This window comes from Sabethes cyaneus, chromosome 1 (genome assembly GCF_943734655.1).
Source record: "Sabethes cyaneus chromosome 1, idSabCyanKW18_F2, whole genome shotgun sequence".
NCBI lineage: Eukaryota > Metazoa > Arthropoda > Insecta > Diptera > Culicidae > Sabethes > Sabethes cyaneus.
The window spans coordinates 21,131,148-21,154,189 of NC_071353.1; the positions used below are offsets into that span (position 1 = coordinate 21,131,148).

Genomic DNA, 23,042 nt, shown 5'->3' on the forward strand with positions numbered 1-23,042 from the left:
GGAGGACATACGCGCCCTTGCCGTGTTTGAGCGGAAAGTGCTGCGGACGATATTTGGCGGAGTACAAACTGAAAGCGGAGAGTGGCGGAGGCGTATGAATCACGAGCTACAGGCACTGCTTGGGGAGACTCCCATCGTACATCTAGCGAAAGTTAGCAGGCTACGGTGGGCCGGACACGTTGTAAGGATGCCGGACGACAGTGCGACGAAAATAATCCTCTTCAACAACCCCACCAACACCAGGAACAGGGGGGCCCAACGTGCACAATGGCTCGACCAGGTCGAAAGCGATTTGCGACTTCTGAGACGACTAGGAAATTGGCGACGAGTGGCCCAAGACCGAGTTGAATGGAGACGAGTGCTTGAAACAACACGAGCCACCCCGGCTCTATGCTGCTGAAGAAGAAGAAGTTTAAACACTCAAGGTTGATGGACAAACAACCACGCAAATGACCTAAATGATGAGGCGAAAACCCGCTTTTACCTAATTCACAATGGTTCCTAGTTACAGAAATTTCGGAAAGAATTTTTTTTATTTCTTTTCTAACAAAAGCAGCGTTTATTACACCAACAATACAAGCATCCTAAAATGATACCTACAAGCAAAAGGCCATTCTAAATAGTAGTAAATAGTAATAGTGCTTGTCACACATAGAATTCAGCAAAAGTACCGACATATCCAGAACTATCAGGAGAGTAGAAGAGAGAAAAACATTGCAAATCCCGCCCCAATATTGTTTGTCAACGGAAAAAAATCATCTTGTTCTCGTCAATAAAATGTAAATATGAAAACACTTAAAACAGACCCTCGATCTCACCCGTCTCAGTGTTAAGATCAATGTCGAAAATCGACGGTCTGGTTGGCAGTCCAGGCATTTTGGTAATTTCACCGCACATCGGAACGATAAACCCTGCTCCAGCGGATAGGCAGATATCGTTGATAACCAATTTAAAGTCTTTGGGTGCATTTTTGGCGCTAGGATCACCAGTCAGTGACATGGCCGTTTTGGCCATGCAAATTGGTAAGTTTCCAAAGCCCTAAAATATAACATGAACCAGTTAGAATAGTTAATACCAACGCCGAAAACTCCTGGAATAATTACCTTCTCCGTATATAGTCTGATGGCGTCCTTAACCTTTGGTGTTAGCTCTATCGTAGCTGCTCCGTACATCTCTTTGGCAATTTTAAGCATTTTCTCCTCAATCGTCAGGTCAACTTCATACAGGAGTTTAAAATTCGATTTCAGCTTACAGGCATCAATGACGGCCTGTGCCAAATCAACAGCTCCGGCACCGCCTTTGGACCAGTGCTCTGAAACCACTGCTGCAACAGCGCCGGCTTGCTTACTAGCTTTTTTTATCAGATCATGTTCGGCTTTGGTATCGGTAGAATGTGCATTTATAGCCACCACAACTGGAACACCGTATTTTAATCCATTCTCAATATGCTTCAGCAGATTTGGTAAACCTTTCTCGACCAATTCCACGTTCTCCATCGTGTACTCACGACGCAGCGGGGCCCCGGCTGTAACCGGAGGGCCACCCCCATGCATCTTCAGAGCGCGAACCGTCATCACCAGCACAACAGCGTTCGGAGTCTTTCCCGACGAGCGGCACTTGATGTTAAAGAACTTCTCCATTCCAATATCCGATCCGAATCCTGCCTCCGTAACTACATAACCCGACTTACCAACCAACTTCAATCCAATATCGTCGGCGACAATCGACGAACAACCGTGCGCAATATTAGCAAACGGTCCCGCGTGGACCATCACTGGAGTGCCTTCCAGTGTTTGCATCAACGTTGGCTCGATGGCATCCTTCAGCAGGACCATCATGGCTCCGGTCACTCCCAAATCATCGGCCGTAACCGGTGCTCCGGTGCGGTCGAACGCAACCACCATCTTGGCCAACCGCTGCTTCATATCCTCCAGGCTGGTAGCCAGCGCGAGAATCGCCATAATTTCACTGGCAACCGAAATCGCGAAACTAGTGTCCCTAATCATATTCTTTTCCGTCGGTGCTAAGCCGATTGTGATCTTGCGAAGGTAACGATCGTTTACATCCAAGACTGTTGGGAAATGGAACACGTTATTAAACTGAATAAAATTACCTCAGATGGGAGCCTACCTCTGGTCCACACAACATTGTGCGGGTCGATGTTCAACCGCGAGAAACGTCTAATCTCCTCCGGGGTAAGCGTGTAAGGATCAGTTTTCTCAATACCGAGCCGCTTCAAACGTCTCAGCTGAATGGCTGAAAACTTGCGCGAGCCTTTCATGGCAGGCACTAACCGTTCGTACAGAGCCTGATCCGTTTGTGTGGCCTCGTGGAAAATTCTGGCGTCGAGTTGTGCCGCCAGCAGATTGTTGGCGGCTGTTACTGCGTGGATATCGCCGGTCAGATGCAAATTGAAATCCTCCATCGGAATGACCTGCGAGTAACCGCCACCGGCGGCCCCGCCCTTGATACCGAACGTAGGGCCCTGCGATGGTTGTCGTAAACAGGCAATGGCATTGCATTGTTTATGCGCCGTCAAGGCTTGAACCAGTCCAACCAGGGTGGTGCTTTTGCCCTCGCCCAACGGAGTCGGAGTTATGCTGTGGGATTAATTAAGTTGGGTAATTCACGAACCAGCCGTTTAAAATCTCTACAATTAAACTTACCCAGCAACAACCACGTATTTACCGTTTTGTTCGTTTTTCAAACGGTCCAGTGTCTTTAGGGAAATCTTGGCTTTTTTGTCTCCATATAGTGAAACTTCCGACGGGATTAGGCCGATTTCCGAAGCCAGTACGGCAATGTCTTTGGGAGTTTGAGAACGAGCGATTTCGATGTCACTGCGAAGAAGTTAACAAATGTTTGAAATTTCATTAATATTGTCTACATTTAGATATAAACTGGGAGATAATATCTTAGAACGGGTTTTTAACAGGATACAACTAACGTCAAACGAGACGCAAAACGATAAAACGTACAACAGCTACTGATCCAGACGGGGGGCTGACTTATGAAACGCTGTGCCTCGCTAGCTATACCCACGATCTGTCTGCGAGACTAGGCATTGTATGCCTAGTAAGGTACTATGAGCAATTTAGGAAAAGAACCACAACAGTATGGACTTAGGAGAACGAAAAAGGGCAACAATTATTGGAAACTTGGTACTTGGAATGCCAGGACTCTACTTAAACCGGCACGCGCGGATATCCCTGCAGGAGAGCTACAGAAGATGAAGGTCGAGGTTGTAGCTATTCAGGAAGTGCGATGGCTGAAGACGGGAAAACGCGAATTCCGAACAGTATATACTATTCAAGTATCACGTCTACTATCAGCAATAAAGCTGAGTAAGGCATCGGATTCGTATTACATGGAAAACAAGTGAAGCGTGTCATTAGGTGGAGGCCCATTAATGACTGTCTATTCGTGTTGAGAATCAAGGGCAAATGCTTTATCTACAGCCTGATAAATGCGTACGCACCGACGAACGACACACCCGATGACATGATTTACTGCAGGCGGAGGAATGGCTATCTGTAAAACCTATTTTGCATGGCGCAACAGTTGGAAACACACCTGCTAACAGCCTGACGAGAAGAATCGAGCCAAAAGTCACATGCAATTGCTGCAACAGTGACACGCCAGAGCAGAGAGAGAGAGAGATACCGAGATGCTAAAGCTACCGAAAAAACATTCCACCGCACCGTCGTAAGAAACACCAGCACTGGGATCGCGTTCCTACGGAACCGGACAAGTGCTTCGAAAGGCACGATGCAAGAAGTTTCTTTAAAACGATTGACGAAATCGCCAAACGTTTGAAAGTCAGGAACGAACGACTGTTTTGTACAATCCGTCAGGTCATACTGAAGGAGGAACTACTTACGAACTGGTTGGTGTGCTATCCTATTATTTATACTGAGTATATCGTAAGGTTTCGCTTGAAGAGTGTAAAGGTATGGTTGATACGATACTTGGGAAATATGCGGTAGGTAGGGTGTAACTGGTCGGTTGACAGAGTGGGGTCGAGTGTGCAGCAGATGCCAGCGAAAACGCAGTTAAGTGGTTTGGTCAGATGTCACAGTTGAAAGGTCTCATATGACCTATTTTTACCTGCAATTATCGGAGCAATATTCTCCTCAATTCTACATAAAAAGTTCTCTTCTGCATCCTGTTTCATAGACTGACAAAGTAATAATTTGGGTTTTTTTACACTCTTATGAAAGCATCTAAGACCAACATTAGTCATGAAAACCGCCATAAGAGTACAATAAAACTCACATTATTGCTTGTGTGAGGTCGTTACAGGAAACCTTTGTTGACGAATACCACTGCGGTTTTCAAGAGAGACGCTCCACGACGGACCAAACGTTCACCTTGCGACATATTCTTGATAAATTCCAAGAACTCAACTTGCAGTTCTGTAAAAGTTCTGCGTGAGAGGAAAAACCTGCTTTGGATGTGTGAAAAATGTGTAAAGCTTATGAAAATGATCCGCTTCAAAGCGGTCATGTCATCAGTGGGCTCAGCTGTTTCATCCATTGAAGACAACCACCGTGAAGCAATTAGTGAGCTTAAAGAAGCCTTTTCGGTCAACAGTGAACAAATGCTGCAGCTTTCCAAGAAGGTCACCGAGACAGCATTGATGCCGCTATCTTCTAAACCCCTATTAAGAGAACCTCCACTGAAACGGCGCCGTGAAGAGCGTGTAAAGACTAACTTGCCGCTCCTCATCGGCACCAAGTCCACCACCTCAGTGGGTGTAGCGAAAGTCCCTCCGCCAAAGGAGCTCTTTTGGCTTTACATGTCTCGATTCCACCCTAGCGTAAAGTCCGAGGCCGTAACAGAGGTGGCCCGGGACTGCTTACAGTGTGAGGACCCTATCAAGGTGATTTCTTTACTGAAGAAGGATGTCAACCTCAATGCGATGAACTTCATCTCCTACAAAATTAGTTTTAGATATAAAATATCGCAGCATCGCACTTGATCCAGGCACCTGGCCAAACGGGATTGCTTTCCGGGAATTTGACAACTCCAGTTCCAAAAGCTATTGGGCCCCGCCTACCACTCAACCGTTGCTGACAACTCCTCGTGTAGAGGTAACTCCAGTTGGCGATTTTTTATCCGCCAACACCGAACCGGGCTCTTCGCAAATGGAATCCGCCTGGGAACAACGGACCATACAGTTCCCATACAGTACGACCGCGAGCTACCAGACCGAAGCCAGCATGTGATCTTCTATCAAAATGTAGGCGACATGACTTCTCGTGTCACTGACTCTCATATAGCCGTTTCCGATCTGAGCTATGATATCATCGTCTTAACCGACCCCTGTCTCGATTCACGTACTATGAAGTTTTTCGCTGTGACAGAAATCCGCAAAACAGCCGGAAATCAACTGGAGGATTGGGACTGTTTGGAGCAGACCTGGATTTCAGTTGCGCTACATGATCGGAACTTGTTTTTATGCGTTGTGTTGTAACGCTGTTGATTTAAAGGATACTGAATATAGCGTTACATGGGAATTCTCACTATGCCTGGACTGACCAGAAAGGTTTTTTGATGCCTTTGCTTTTGGTTTTTTGATGCTTAAGCGCCGCTTTCGTATCCGAAAGACCGTTGTGGAAGATGGATAGGGATGCCTGACCGATGACTCTTATCTCGGGGCGAGTATTTCGAACCTCTAAGATCTTTACGAAGCTAATCGAGAACTAAGTTTCAATACGCAAGACCCGTACTAGAACAAACGCGACGTTTTTTTCAACACTCGCGACTTTTATCTGCTTTTTCATTACTGCTAAATCGGCTTAACTTTAAGCCTTAAAAAACCGCGATCACGCGACTAAACTTTTCTAGACCAGCACTTGAACAAAAGTGAAGCTGCGTCTAATTGTTCGCATTTCCCAAACCGATAATTTATTTTGGGTGGACCAATCATCGACAATATTACAATAACTCATTTGTCGCTTGTCTTTGGAAGTCATTTGAAACTCTCTACGCTCTAATTCGCATCGAATTTCCCGTAGATAATTGCTTTCGAATGGGCTGCTAGGCATATGAGGGTTATCTGGGTATTCGGGTGAAAGTTTAATTTAGTAATTTAGTAATCCGTAATAGGCTAATTAAAGGCGTTAATTGTGAATTTATCAAAACCGATCTAATCCAATCGTTACAGTGTATATCGCACCTGGCCGGACTCGTGACATCGCTCTTATCAATAGGCACTGCGAATCTGTCTTCGCTGTGATGGAGAGGGCTGCTCCAGTCGACCAAATTATAATACTGGGGGACTATAATCTGCCTGACATAACGTGAAAGTAATCGCGAGGCGGTTTGCTGTATCTTGACCCAACTCTTTCTGTACTCCACACTGGGGCTACCAGTATTCTCGACAGTTACAGTGCCGCCATCCTGTCACAAATCAATCACGTCGTTAACGAGCATAACCGCTGCCTGGACCTCTGTTTCTTTTCAACACAAGATGCCGTACCATTCCTCTCAACAGCTCCACAGCCTTTAGTTAAAGATGTACCACATCATCCTCCGTTATTCATCTCTGTGGAAGACAGCGCCACCACCGCTGCAGTTATGTACGATTTTTTCAGAGCAGATCATCGCAGCCTTCCTATCATCAATGGATTGGGATAACATAATTAACGATCATAATACTGCCGCCCAAATCATTTCAAATGTTTTGTCGTATGTCATTGATAGACATGTCCCAAAAAAAGTAAGTCGTTCCGGATCACGTGCTCCTTGGCAAACGAGTGAATGGCGAAAACTCAAATCACTGAAAAGAGCCGCTCTGCGAAAGTTTTCCAGACACCGTACGCTCTCACTACAGTATCACTACGTTAGAGTAAATCACGAGTTCAAGCGAGCCACTCGTGTTTGTTTTCAGCAATATCAACGTAGGATTCAGAGGAAACTCAGATCGCATCCAAAAGCCTTCTGGAAGTTTGTGAACGAGCAACGCAAGGAATGCGGGCTGCCCTTCTCTATGATCTATCGCGAAGAAACTGCCTCAAATTTTACAGACATGTGCAGCTTATTCGCTGAAAAGTTTGCTAGCGTGCTTAGTCAGGAAAGTTTAACCAGCGACCATGTCGACAGCGCCGCAAGGAACGTCCCATCCTACGGTCAAGCTCTAAGTAATCTGGGGATAAACACCGAGATGATCTCCATTGCCGCCACGCAACTGAAGTCCTCCTTCGATCCGCTCTCCTGAAGAAGCATATCTCTTGTTTGGCTAGACCACTACAGCTCGTATTCCAGAAGTCCATCTCCAGCGGTATTTTTCCGTCTTGCTGGAAATCTGCTTATATGTTTCCTGTACACAAAAAAGGGAACAAGCGAGATGTGGACAATTACATCGGTGAGTGCCATCTAGAAATTGTTCGAGCTAATCATCTTGGAGCCACTTTTTTCACAGTGCAAGCAATATTGCGCCACCTCAGGTATTCCGCAGGGTAGTCATCTCGGACTGCTCATATTCCTGCTCTATTTCAACGACGTGAACCTCGTGCTTGAAGGACCACGGTTATCATATGCCGATGATCTGAAAATATTCTACCACATCCGCTCAACTGAAGACTGCATCGCTCTCCAACGCCAGCTGGATGTCTTCGCTAATTGGTGTACCTTCAACAGTATGGTTGTAAATCCCTCAAAGTGCTCTGTAATATCCTTCTCACGTAAAAAAGATACTGTTATTTTCATCAACATGCTACTATCGAGCACTATCGAGCTGGTCGTTCATATCAAAGACCTAGGTGTAATCTTCGATACAAAGCTAACATTCAGACAGCATGTATCTTCTATCGTCAACAAATCCTCCTTAAAAGCATTATACTGCTCCCTGGTCAGATCGACTCTGGAGTACTGTTCTGCGTTTTGGAACCCGAACAACAGTTTTGAACGAATCGAATCCGTCCAGCGCCGCTTTCTGCGTTTTGCCCTTCGTCGGCTGCCCTGGCGAAATCCGTATCACTTACCGAGCTACGAAAATCGATGTATGATGATCCACCTAGATACTCTCTCTACACGGAGAGATACATCTAAAGCCCTGCTAGTCGCTGATACTCTGCGACGTAAAATAGATTGCCCTGAACTTCTAGAGCAAATCAACCTTTATGTGCCTTGCCTAGATCCCTTCGAAATACTGCTATGCTGAGGACGTCATACCACCGTACGAACTACAGCAAATATGGGGCCCTCAACGGTCTCCAGAGGACGTTTGACAAAGTAGCATTCACATTCGATTTCCATCTATCGCGCCAAACCTTTCGTGAACGATTCAACCGCTTCTTCTGCCGGTCCAATTAACTTGTCCAACTATCCCTTTAGTTATATTTATGTGAATTTATTACCATTTATACACTTGACCACTAGTTTTAAGAAGTTAGACCATCATTAGGGCCATGTAAGTCTGTTGAACTAATAAATAAATAAGAAATAAGAAATAATATACGGAGATCCCAACAGAGGCCGTCGACTTCGAGGCAGATTTCTAACCCGTTGGATGAGCGCTGTTGACGAGCATGCTGGAACAGCGGGTGTTAGGGGTGGGGTTGTGGGGTTGTGAAGAAATAAAAAATTGTTATTTTAATATGGATTCCCTGTGCTGCAGGTGTAGAAATTCAAATTTTTGTATAAATAAAAAGAATTTTGTTTTTATTATTGTTAAGACCAAAAATTTCTCAACCTGCGGCAACATTTTTTTTCGCGATTTTTGGGATCTTTACGGAAATGGCCATAATTTCTTAATATCTCTAAAATCAACTATTTTGCTTTTTTTTCTATATAAATTATAGGAATACCTTTGAAATGATGTATATCACTCATAATTAAAATATTCTGGTTAAGTTTTATGGATCGAAAAGAAAATTAGTACCAATCTGCAGCAGGTTCCCCTATTAATTTGATCTAAATGTTAACAACAACGGCCACATATCCATGTCCATGTTTCTTTTTGTTATATTTTATGTAATTGACGTTATCTAACGAATATTGCATTTCTGTGTTTCAAATTATGGTAGTCCGACCTTGAATATATAGGTGAATCCATGTGTGCCACGGCACTTTGTTTGCACCTATCTAAACACATTTCAGAAGAGAATTTTTCTCCGATTTTTGTCATGAGACACAACACACATAACACGTTTGCAAATGCTTTCACTACGTGTCAAGAACTATTTGTAACACCATGATTTGCATGATTTACAATACACTGTTAGCACGATCTACTATAACTGAAATGCGAGCTTCACCTGAACGACATTTCCCCCACAATTGCCACAAAATAAGTTACAACACTCCCAAGGGGATCACTTACCTGGGAACCTGCTCCAGCGGTTTCAATGGCAGCACTTTAATAGGCCAACGGAACTCCATCTCGATCATCCTCTGAGCAACTCGCAGCGCAGACTGAACGGTGTTCTGCATCAACATCGCTACGGTCATCGGGCCGACCCCACCCGGTACCGGGGTGACATACGATGCCACCACCAGTGCCTCGTCGTACTTCACGTCCCCCACCAGCCGCTGGCCGCTCTTTTTGGTCGGATCTAATTACGTCGTGTGCACACGATGGGATCGATCGTAGGAACAGGAATGAAATGAAAAAAGAGAGACGAAAGGATGTAGGTATTGTTACTGACTTGGTAAAATGATAATCCATAAAGGTTTCCAATAGAGTCGAAGTTAATTTCATGAACGAGTTAATAAATACAGTCTATTCTAATACCTCGGAAACATCGGGTCTGAAAGACCAATATTCGCAATAACATAGATTTACGATAAAAAATACTTTCTTATAAATATTTCATACCGGAATGATCATTTAAAATTGCCACACGTTAAAAAAATGATAATTGGTATTGTAAACGCATTGAGTGAAAACCCCTATCGGTGTTTACTTTTTCTTCTAAAATCGTCTAGAACGTAGGCATAATCCGTCTCAATTGATATACAAAAGGAGCTGATAACAACCGTTCTTTAGGTTATCGCCGAGAGTTGACTGCTTTATTTCGGGTGTTTGTGTACAAATTTCGGCTGTGTTCTGCTTGCTATTATGAGCTTTGTCATAGGTTGAACACATTCTGAATTCTATGGCAGCAGTCAAACTTGAGGCTGTTTGGTACAGTAAACAAATTATTTGCCTAGTTTTTTACAAGTTTTTTTCAGACGAAATTTTGCAAAAATGTTTGAACTCTCATTATAAGTTGCATCTAAATAATAAAATCTATCGTGATCATTTTTAAGTTAAGAATAGTTCAAAACTATAAGGTAAATTGTTCAATGACACCAGAATCACACCAGTTTGATTTGGTTTTGCTATTTTGACTGTGTCTCCTCAGCCCAGCAGAATTTCCATAAGTTATTGTGTGTGGGACCGTTGTTCCATGTTGACCGCTCTAAACTTTGAACGAACAGTTAAATCAAGCCCCAAATCTTTTCCAACTGAATATAATACTTTCACAGCCGGTGAGGAAGTTATAAAAGTAAACAATTCTGCGTTTTTTTTTCTTTTTCACAAAAAAATTAAAAGGCTGTAAACTTTCGACCACGTGCTGATAAAACGAATGGTATAGAATAGATCATTGCATAATGATGCCATTCTACAGTTCAGAAATGTAAATAATACGGCTAGTTCGAAACACTCATTGATCAACTTGGATCAATTTGGAGAAAAAATACGTAGCTGTCAGAATAAAAACTATATAATTTAAAGGGAAACTTTCATCTTTCACTATTTACAGATAGTGTAGATCATGTGGATTGCATTTGAAACTGAATGATGTTTACCCAATTACAATCCTGTGGGCAATTTTATCCACACCATTCTTAACGAAAATTGTTTCGCAAATTTGATCACATCCAACTCGATCGCGTTAGCTAATAGTTTAAGTTTGCTAGAGTATTTAGAATGCCATCTGCATTCAATAAAATGATCGACAATTCGTACATGTACAAATAAGTCCGTCGTCCTGCTTAACACAAACACGGAATAAGAAACTATAATTTTCAGATTTACCCCAGTACCTAGTCTAGCGAGCACTTCGGGTTACTAATCCAGTGTGAAAAATAAACTACTAAGCTCATATTCGCAGAATAAACATGTTGTGCACCGAAAGAAAGTGATCGTCTTATCAGTGAAACTATTACCCATTGATAAGGTGGCATTGAATCTGTCAAGGTTTGGAGGTCCGTCAGCCCTAGGGTTGTTTCGATGTAAATCTTGTTACCATAGCATAATAATTACGTATTACAAGAAATCACTTAATGGTTTTCAAAATTACCAAACTTAGCAAAGTCAATAAAATGACGAAGAGTTGTTTGCAGCGCCAGTAGCAATTTGAATCCAATGGTTAATCGGCTCATAGTTTAAGTAGGTAAAACTTTGAATTTGATATTTTGAAAAACAGACGCAAGTTGCATGTACTTACCGGAAATGGAATTTATGCCACAATCGATCACCACCGCGCTAGGTTTGATCCAAGCTCCGCGGACCATTTCCGGCTTGCCGACTGCCACCACAAGAATGTCTGCTTTCTTAATCTGTAATTAATGTTACGATAACCGTTGAACGTCGTTAGGACAATCAATTACCCTATAACTTACCATCATATTGAGATTCTTCGTCTTCGAATGGCAAATCGTGACGGTAGCATCATGCCACTTGAGCAGCTCGGCCATCGGAGTTCCGACGATTTTGCTGCGTCCGATGATGACTGCAGTTGAGCCGGCAATCGGGATCCCGGTGCGCTTAATCAGCTCCATGCAACCGTTCGGTGTACACGGCAGAAAGCCTCCCATGTCGCCGACTGCGATGCGGCCCTCGTTGACGGTGTTAAGCCTTTTGTTTCAAAGAAAACCAATCATTTGGTTGAACGCCAAAATTAACAAAAACAATCTTACCCGTCAACATCCTTCTCAGGTGATACGGCATCGGTGATAAGATGCGAATCGATCGGGTTGTCTGATTCCAGCGGCATCTGGACGATAATTCCATGAAAGCAGGGATCCTCATTGAGGCGCTTAATCTGAAATCCAAAGAGAAAGCATCATACTATCGCAATCGCAACACTTGAACTGCTGATTGAAACTAAACCTTTCGGAACTGCCCTTCCGTTCGCAACAGGGGATGAACGAGTAGAAATAATTACGAATATGACACAGCCTAAATACCGTGCACCGGGATACGTCGTGCTGCGGTAATTTCACACCTCGCAGAAGCATGACAGAAACATGGTCGCGAACATGTGGCGTGATTTCATGGCCCATCAGCGCGGTAAAGCTAAGTGAATCAATCAAGCGGCTGAAGCAAAAGGATTTTCTTTTGCTCTCTTAAATGTTCACAAATTATAAATTTAAATCAAACCTGTCGAAGGGAAATGTCTCTATTTATTCCTCATCGTCGATTTTTTCTTATGTGAATCCAAAATTATCACAGTCTTAGCCCCGTGACAAGTTCAATTACATTCCAGTTGCTCAGACTTAGACTCAGATGGAATGTGAAAATAGGATAACTACTGATCTGAACTCAGAAATGAGTACCTTATTTTTCAAGCTCGAAATATGTGTCAAATACGTATGTCGCCAACGATCACATCACACTTTGCCAACGATCAGATTGGCGGCGGCATTCCATTTGGGTGTTGCTAATTGATCATGGTTTGTGGTGGGCGGAAAGCGTCCGTTTGAATCTCCGTATCGGAAAAACGTTTTCTGCTTGTCTTACACTGTTTTAAACCGGGATATTTATGGTGAAACGGCCTGTTAATTCACTGCCATAATCGCCGCGTCCGATGATGATTTATGGTCCAGAAGTGATGCATTGCAGAGAGCTGTACTACTGCCGCTATAGTCTGCTGATTAGAGTTGCTCAGCAATAATGCGGAAATGTTTCCTACGAACCGTGCATAATTACCTACTGGCTGGGAGTTTCGATCCTAGCTGCAATGTGTCAACCGATGGGCGGCACCCGTGGTCGCTCTCTCTTTGATCGATTTGGCAAGCGTCTGCACCTGGTAGGGTCTAGTGCAATATTAAATTATAAATGCGGCAGAACGGCAGAAATACCGACCGGTAGGATGCAACAATGTAATTAATCTTAGGATATTTTGGGTAAAACCGTGAGTATTCAGTCCAAATAAAATAAAAAATTAAAATATACCAAATTTTTGCCAATTCAACTATTGCTTGCTTGTTGATTATTTTGATTTAAAATTTTTATTGATACATATATGATATCCAGCGAAGATCAAAATTATCAGTTTTCCTGCAAAAATCACTTAGTAAACTTCTTATGGATAAGGGAGCAAACTATAACCATGTTTTGCCTTTGTAGGGAAAACTCTCTTCATCTTTTCGTTTCTGCGGGGACGTCTTATAACGAAACATCTCATAGGTAATTCTGCTTTTATGTAGTAATATACAATATATGAAGCGAGGATTAAAAATAGTCAATAGATATTTGTATACGTGTAAATGAATAGTTTATTATCGAAGGTTTAGTTTTAAAGTTATCTTTATTAAAGCTAAGCGTAAGCACTTTTGCACTGTTCAACATCGCTCTTGAGAGGGTGATCCGACGAGCGGGCATCGAAACGAGAGGGATGATTTTTACCAAGGGTAGCCAACTTCTATGCTTTGCAGATGACCTCGATATCATAGCCAGGAACTTTGCGACGACGGAGGCAATCTACGCCAGACTGAAAGCGGAGTCAAGGAGAATTGGGCTAAAAATAAAAGCGTCGAAGACCAAATACATGAAAGGAAGAGGATCAAAGGAAACAAACGCGCGCCTTCCACGGACGGTAACCGTTGACGGAGACGAACCAGAAGTGGTAGAGGAGTTCGTGTAATTGGGTGTATTTGGGATGACCGCGGACAACAACACTAGTAAGGAGATCCAGCGGCGCATCCAAGCGGGAAATCGGGCCTACTTTGCTCGGGCCTACTTTGACTACGAGCCACTCCGGCTCTATGCTGAAGAAGAAGAAGTAAGCATTTTTGAGCTTTTTAGATTTCGATTATCTTTACTCTTTTCGTTTTACGACTAAATCATTTACTAGTCTTCACATAATTTAGTCTGACTTCACAAGCATTTTTTGTATGGATATTATCACTACGACCAGCATTTTAATCTATTGTGATCTTATTCAGGTGTGGTTCCGCACTTCGTTATTTTTGCAGTATCGCCTTAGAGTGAGCGAACTGCTTATTATTCGTGCTTAAAGTGTCGGTGTGTTCACCCCTTTTTTTAATTTATCTTTGGATAAGAGGCTTCATTCGCACTTCGAGCAAGTATCATTCTTATAACCAGCCGCTAGAAGCATTATGGTCGGTAAAGCAGAGTTCAGCACAAAGTGAGGGTGTGTATACCGAGCCATACCGAGCATAGCCATAGCATACTTGGCGCGGAGGATGTAGTTGACATCATCGTCTTACTCTGGAACTTCTTCCTGCCATATATGGTTTTCGACGCATAGATTTTGTAGATTGCCTCCACCGTTCCAAGGTTTCTAGTGATGATGTCAAAGTCGTCTGCGAAGAGTTGAAGACTAGTGGTTGGTTACTTTTGCTTTTTTGTGTCGATGCCCGCTCGCCAGATCACACCTTTAATAGCAATGTTGAATAACATACAGGACAATGCTGAGTAGCCGTGAAATAACTGCAGTACTTGGAAATACAACACTTACCAGGAAAACAACAAAAGGATGCCCGCAAGGTGGAGTCTTATCGCCTCTGCTGTGGTCATTGGTCGTAGACGAACTGCTCAAAAACCTGACCGAACAGGGATTTGAAGTAGTCGGATTTACCGATGATTGTGATTCTCGTGAGGGAAAAATTCGATAGTACAGTAGGCGAAAGAATGCAGTTTGCTCTAAACTACACAATAAAATGGTGTACACAAGGAGGATTGAACATCAACCCTTCTAAAACTACCATAATTCTCTTCACCCGCAGAAGAAGGCATTCTATTACCAGCCTAAAACTGGGTGAAACAGTTTTACAATTTTCAACTGAGACAAAACACTTAGGTGTAGTTTTGGACCACAAATTAAACTGGAACGCACACATTGAGTATGTAATTGGTAAAGCCAAAATTGCTTTTTGGGTGTGTAGCAAAACTATCGGTAGAAAATGGGGTCTGAGGCCAAGTATGATTCATTGGTTATATCTAGCCATTATCAGACCAAGACTAACATATGCCTCACTCGTATGGTGGCCAAAGGTAAAAGAAAGGAGCACTCAATTAAAATTAGGCAAACTACAAAGGCTAGCGTGTAATTTAATTACCGGTGCAGTCAAAAGCTCACCATCAAAAGCCTTAGACGCAATCTTGCACCTTTTACCCCTCCATCAGGTAATACAGTTGGAGGCGGAGAAACATGCACTAAAAATAACACGTCACAAACAAGTTAGTGATGGAGATATAAGTGGCCAGCTGTCAATCCTCAAAAACTTTCAGCTGAGCAAGCTTATAATCAACAACGAAGATAGTATGGAAACAAAGACAAACTTCGTAAAGCCTTTCAAAATAATAGAAACCGGATGGGATACTTGGGAACAAGGAGGCCCGAGTATCCTCCAGGGCTCTGTCGTTTTCTATACAGATGGGTCAAAAATGAATAGCTCTACTGGAGCTGGCATCACAGGCCTAGGAATAAATATTTCAATACCAATGGGACACTGGCCCACAGTATTCCAGCCTGAAATATTTGCAATCTACGAATGTACACGTGTCTGCCTGGTTAGAAACTATAGATATGCTAACATATGTATTTTTTCTGACAGCCAAGCAGCGCTTAAAGCACTTAAAGCTTGTACTTCTAATTCAAAGCTAGTATGGGAGTGTATCCTCTCACTGACGCAACTAACGGAAAAGAATCAAGTAAACCTTTACTGGGTACCCGGCCATTGCGGAGTGGAAGGAAATGAAAAAGCCGATACTTCAGCGAGGCAGGGTTCATCTACGGACTTTATCGGCCCAGAACCGTTCTGTGGTGTGTCTGGGCATGGGAACACAAAACAATAGAGGAAAATTGGATATCCTCTACAACAGGACTAAGACAGTATAAGCGCTTTATACAGCCAGGTCGTAAAAAAAGCCTATCATTGCTTAATTTGAAGAAAACCGAACTAAGCATAATAATAGGACTATTTACCGGTCACTGTCCGAGCAAACGCCATCTCAAAACGATTGGTAGGCTGGACAATGATACTTGCCAACTCTACGAATTCGAAAGCGAAACCGCAGAACATCTGCTCTGCCAGTGCAGTGCACTAACTCTTCGCAGACTAAGAATCTTCGGTAAAGGAACAATGGAGCCTTTCGAAGTCTGGTCTGCAAATCCCAATCAGGTAATAAACTTCATAAGAAGTTCAATGCCGGACTGGGAGAAGAGGTATTGACAATGACAAACACTTCCATCAATAGTGTTATGTCGGCAACTAATACCTAGACAAAAGAAGAAGTATACCACAATAGATCAAAATAATGGTCGCAGTGGTCAAATCTTCGGACAAAAAAAAACATACAGGACATTCCATCCCCTTGCTATAACCTTCTGCGTGATTCAAAGGCACGCACGTAGCACATCACTCGCTCTAAGATAGCTTTGATTAGCCGCGTCAGTTTATCCGGAAAACCGTTCTCGTGCATCTGCCATAGCTCTTCACGCTCTACTGTTTCGTACGCTGCCCTGAAATGTACGAAAATATGACGTGTGGGTACGTTGTACTCTTGACGTTTCTGGAGAATTTGTCGGAGAGTGGAAATTTGATCCGTAGTAGCACTGGTCCCGATAAAAGCCACCCGGTACTGCCCTACGAATTGTCTTGCTGTTCAGGACAGACGACGTCACAAAATCTGGCAGAGCACCTTGTAGACGGTGTTGACCAGCGTAATGCCGTGGTAATTAATTACAGCAATCTATTTGACCGCCTTTTTTGTAGATGGGACAAATCACACCCTGTATCCACTCCTCCGCTAGTTTTTCTTTCTCACAAATCCTTAAAATTACCCAGTGAAATGCCATTGCTGTTGGTTCTTGGTCATTTTTGTAGAGTTCTGCCGGGAGTTGGTCCTTTTCAGCGGCTCCATTATTGCTCAGCTGACGGATTTCTCGCCGAATCTGTTTTAGTGGCGCTTTTTTCTCTTCAAAATCGTGGTTAACTCGATTCTATAACATTAGCCCGAATACCACTAGCCCGAAACCGCACTCACCCATATTTGGTCAAATTCTTCCTCGTGGCACTGCTTAGATAGTTTTGCCAAGATCTTTTTTGCTCTCCATTGCTTGTTGGCACTCACAGTCAAACCAATCATTTCGTGCACACACAATGTTAATTAATTAATTCCTCTTATAATTTCTTTCATTTAGATAGATAACGTTTTTAAGAGGACTTTTGTTGTGATAAACTGAATAAATCGTGTCATTTTTGATAGTTTCTTATACTGTCGAAGCCGCAAATTCTTTGTGTTTTCACGTGACCACTATTGAAACTGAGCATATTTACTGATATCTGCTTGGAATCTTAGGAGATCATGCTTAAATGTGATCAAAAACTGATTTGAATCGTTAGAACACAAAACTATTGCACATTCTGTAATCCGCAAAATAAGCACTATGTAAGATTGAGAAACACAACATTAATCATACCTATACCTATATCAAGGAGCGTAACACAAGAATCGGTAAATTCTAAAAATGGAAAATTACTGAATATTTTTGCTCCACTAGGTACTGCCTGTTACAAGTTGAAAATCACGATGGTATTTAGAAGAGCTACTATTTTTTGATAAACTTGTTTTACACCCAGGTTTGGTATATCATTATCTCTACTAGGAAACTATTCCGTTATAGTAATATGACTTTATAACTAATAGATTTGCAAATAGTGCTGGTACACAATTTTAAAAATACTGTCCATCGAATATTTCAATTAACTTCTCCACTTCCCGTAAATCCTGAATAAACATACTTTTGCTAAGCTCCGTGTACATCAAGATTAATGTGAAACATTTATAGGCATCTGATGTTCCCAAGCTAGAGCTGACACGAAAACATGCCCATAAATTATAATTCCCCGACGAAATTATAATCCCTTCCAAGCCATTCTTGGCATAGCTTCCGAAACGTTGATTTTTCTATTTTTAAGATCGATTGATCGAATACGTAACTATGGCACTTACACTGGAGAACAGACTCTAAACTTTAGATATAACGATCATTTTAAATTTTTGATAAAATTTTATCTGTATTTTTTAGAACCGAATCAGTTGTATTAAAATGTCCGCTATTATAAAACACATTCTCGGAAGAAAAATAGTTTGAATAAACTACCATTGTTCACACTGTAGAATTTATGGATTTGTACTCACCACTGCCAGCAGTTCGTCCTGCGTGGTGGTCTTCGGCAGCTGAACATGCTCCGCGTAGATCCCGATCTCTTCGGCTGCCTTGATCTTCATACGGATGTAAACGTTCGAGTCCTCGCGGCCGCCAACCTGCACGATGGCCAGCCCCGGTACCAGCGTTGGGATTTTGTTTCGCACATCACTCACATCTTTCTTCAACCGGTCACGGATATCTCTGTGGATGATTCGATCATAAACGGAAAAATAAGAACAATCACTACTCGTTGGAACACTACTCGATTGCCGGTAAAAGTAAAGAACAAAAAAACTCACTTGGCTACTTCCGTGCCGGAAAGAACTTTCGCTGTACCGATCATATTATTGGCACTTCCGTTGCTGGTTGCAGTTCTTGCTTCGTTCAAACTATGCACAATTTGCTGCTTAAATTGCTGCTGATTATTAGGAAACACGTCCTGCTGCACTGGGATTCCAAGGGAGAATGGCGATGGTCCGAGTCCGTTAGTACCGTTGACGATGGGATCCGTGTGCACTGCTGGTGTACTGTCCTGTCCGGATTCGGGACGTTCAATATCCACGAACGTTGAGCTGCAACTGAATCGAGAACTTAACTGAGCCCGACTAGTAAACAGTCCGATCGCGGGAAAGGATCTTCGTGAAAACATAGCTTTTCCCCTTCGACTTAGTGCGCGCAATCGCGAATAACAACTACCAGCACGTGCAGAGATTGCACTGTTCGATCAATGCAAAAAATCAATTTACTACGCTTGCCAATCGAAACGAGGCAAAAATTGTGCTGGACGCAAGCTCTAGATCATACTACCACTCCTTTCCGTACTGATTGCTTATAGCGTACGTCAACAGTCATTGAAAAGTCTACTAAAAGGAGATAAGAAGAAATTCCCTTCGTAATGACTGCTAGTAACGATAATCCTAGCGGCAAATCTAGTAAATGCATCGCCATAGCGGCCTCCGATTCGGTCGATCACATGTCATAATCGTCGGATTGCTCCTGGTGACATTCTGAGCGTGAATCCGTACAGCGAGGCACTCCGGTATGTGAAAGTAGTTATATTTAGTGTTCTGCGAAGCACATTTTACACGTTTGCTAATCTTCCTCAATGTAACTGAAGCCGACCGATCTGCTCGGCCCATGAAGCGACACGCGGGAACATTTCACAAATTAATATCTTAATTAATCAGCCCATCGAAGGGAGAAACGATCAAGCGATCGCGTTATGTAATTAGACAGGCGAGTAACGAAAATTGTGCACGATTTGAAAGATTAATGCAGCATTTCAAAATTTCGAACGATGATTTCGCGCGCGGGACAGACGCGCGTTTCAATGTGAACCGAAAACCATTCAGGAATTTGGTTTCATTCGAATTCGGCTAAGCCGACAGAAGAGCAACACTATGTGGTGGGTTGGTGGGTGGAGGAAGGGGAGCTGTTGACCTCAACATCGATCAGATTTGATTTTCCGGACTAGCCAGCTCTCTGTGTTTTTTGATACTAGTCCTAGCCGATGCTGAGGACATGCCAGAAAGATTAATTTAAAAATGCTTCCGGACATACAATATCTAGATTCTGTTCCACTGCATGCTTTCAATGATATTTCTTTCCACGAAAAAATATTGCTATAAATTAGCTTGAATGATTATGAAAGTCTTTCACTCTTACGGACGTTTGCAACTTTGTAACCATTATACAGGCGTTCAGTTAATTAAGTAAATGACTAATAACTTGATATTGACACTTAGACTAGATATTTGCGTATAATACTTTATAAAAACGTATGTTGAATGTTTGTCGTTTCTACTATTAACAAGCTAAGGTTCGTTAAGTTTTTGCATTGAATATTTAATCGCTGGTTTTGCCAATCAAAACGATTATTTAAAAAAACGGTGATAACTTACAAAGATCTTGAAAATCATAGTTATATTGGTTATTTCGCCTTTCAATCTTGCTTAATAAATTTCGATCCCATGCTTAACAGGAACAATACAAAAATGCGGAACGGCAACAAAAAATGATTGTAACAATAATTGGGAGCTAAGTTTTTCTCAATTCAATTAATTGCAGGTTCAATTTTCTGATGAAAAAAAACATTGAAGGAAACTAGTTTCCTTACACATTGAACTAAATATCTAAATGGATTGAGTATTAATTAATTATTCGCAATTCAAACAATCACGCCAAAAGTCCATGCGACATGTTGAGGTATTATTTCGCAGATTTGCACAGCTGATTCATGCATGCGTCTACGGCCACCAAACCTGCCTGTCTTCCCTCCGTCAGTCAAATACGTTTGATCCGACATGTACCAGTAGGTATAGTTTGCTTCTTGCAATTGAACTTACCGTGGTAGTTTGACGCAGTTTAACATTTTTATCAATGATATATCACAAATAGGCACTAAACAATATCACAAATCAAAATTTATGTACAAAAATACGCGTAAAATCCTGTTAGCTTAACGTAATTACACAGCGCAAACGACTGCTCATCATGCGCATGGTGGTGGGTGTTAGATTACTGCAGAGAGGCCAGACAGCTTTTAAACTTTGCTTAAAAACCAAAACTATAAAACTGTTCGAAAGGCTTAAAAGCCGTAACAAGATTCTAGCTCGGTAAAAACTCTGTCTACAACTTGCGCTAAATTGAACAGAGTGTACAATCTTTAAAAATTGTCAATAATTATTTAAATAATATTAAAATTCGTACACTGGGTACACAGACTTCACCGGTTAGTTAGCAGTTGGCTGATGACAAATTTGTTTATCTGGCTTCCCTGAAATATTGCAGAGCGCGCGCAGTTGAGGACAGAGACAAGAATCAAAACAATAACAAGGAACTCACGCTTTCGCGCGCGTTCGTTTTTTCTTTCATTTTTGATAGCGTCACTCACTTTTACACCGAGCCAAATAATTGCCGCGAAATGGTATGATATTATGAAGTATTCCACCACGCACACATATAAGGATTTTTTGACATTAGCTGAGGCCCTCGCTGAGGCTGTTTGCAGTAGGAATAACATCAAAAACATCAAATATCAAACTCCCGGATCCTCTCCTCCACTCTTCGCTCCCCTCTCACTCCTACATAACCGATCCTCAGCTAATGTCATTCTGGTTAGTGACGAAACCGCAAATTACTTCATTGATTGAACTTTAATTAGAACTTTTGACGTAGGACTACGTCTTACGGCAAGTTTTGAGATAGGGTGTCATTCCAAAAAATCGAAAAATGCGAGCGTCACGAAAAATGAAAGGTTTTGAGCGCTAATAGCTCAGCGGGTTTCCGATCGATTTTCAACATTCTTACACCAATCGATCGGAAAATCTTCTAAGAATTGACCCAAATGAAAAAAAGTATGGATTCTTGATGTTGAACTATTGAAAAATTGAAAATAATGTACCTATGTTTTACTAGAATTCTCGCTTCGTGATTGGTTGGAAGATTCTTCACCATGATCTAAACCTATACCAATTTGATATCTGTGCTTGGGAAGTAAGCCAAAACAAGTGACGAAGTTTCCTTATATGAACAAGATTTCTTAACACCGCGGTTAAACCTAGGCCATTTTGATGTCCTTGCTTGGGAAGTACGCCAGAAAGAGTGACAAATCCCTCTCGTGCCAACAGATTTCTTACGAACGCGATTAAACCTAGTCCAATTTGATGTCTGTGTTAGTGAAGTGTGCCAGAGAAAATGACACAAGTTCGTCGTCCCAACAGATTGCAAATTCTTTACTACGAGACGATTAAACCTAGGCGAATTTGATATCTGTGTTGGAAAAATGTGCTACAGCTGTAGTGTTCGGTTATAATATGACTCTGTATGAATACGCATGCTTGCCGTTTCATTAGAAGTGTAGTGAAAAGATGTGCTGTTGATAAAATAGGATTGAATTGGTAAAATCCCTTCAACGGTGGGAACCATGGGTAATAAAAACAATCTTCAATTTCTGTAAGGTAGCAGGAAAGCAATAGTTTGTGTTCTTAATTTTGTTAAATTGTATTCAAATGCAGAATTGACCGTATGCAATGTTACTACTTTGATAAATGCCACATACAACGCATGCAGCATGTATATATATTGCATATAGCATGTATACATGAAGAATCGAATGATAGGGCTTTTGTTACACACACATGCAAGACGTCTGTTAGGCACACATTGCATCTTTTCCTATTCGATGCAGCAAAAACGCGTTGGATACAATGATCATTTTTTCTAAAATTATTTATACATTCGAAACAATTAATGTTTAAATCAACCAAGAAATGTATCCCAATATATACGTTCACATTTAGCAACTAATATTTCAGTGAATTAGCATTAAATCGGTGACCCAAAAATACGATTTTCGGAAGTAGCATGCCGCATAGGCCAAGTTCGAAACAACTGAATGTAGCATTGATTTTAGTATAATTTATTGTTTTCTTGGCCGAAAGCAATCGCTGGTTATAGATATTTGGTCAGGTTTATTCCGCTAACATAGTTAATAGTTACATTTTTGATCAATTCTACCGCGTTTTAGCTTGTTTGTTGAAAATAGATTTGTTATTTAGTAAACATATATATTACCTTGCTATACATATAAAGCAAATAGTAATTTCTGTTTTCAATGAAGAAATTAAATTATTTAAAAAATCT

The 23,042-nt window shown here is 41.8% G+C and overlaps 1 protein-coding gene across 1 annotated transcript; it reads right to left on the bottom strand.

The window, feature by feature from the left end:
* Window positions 1–550: 550 nt before the first annotated feature.
* LOC128743844 (C-1-tetrahydrofolate synthase, cytoplasmic) lies at window positions 551–20,824 on the bottom strand. Its single transcript, XM_053840528.1, has 11 exons — window positions 20,744–20,824; window positions 18,698–18,976; window positions 18,389–18,599; window positions 11,914–12,038; window positions 11,617–11,851; window positions 11,442–11,553; window positions 9,329–9,560; window positions 2,667–2,840; window positions 2,131–2,600; window positions 1,104–2,071; window positions 551–1,038 (listed from the first exon to the last, which is right to left on the bottom strand). Exons 1-11 carry the CDS (start codon window positions 20,767–20,769, stop codon window positions 796–798), a joined length of 3,075 nt encoding a protein of 1,024 aa, XP_053696503.1. The 5' UTR covers window positions 20,770–20,824; the 3' UTR covers window positions 551–795.
* Between the last annotated feature and the right edge of the window lie 2,218 nt (window positions 20,825–23,042).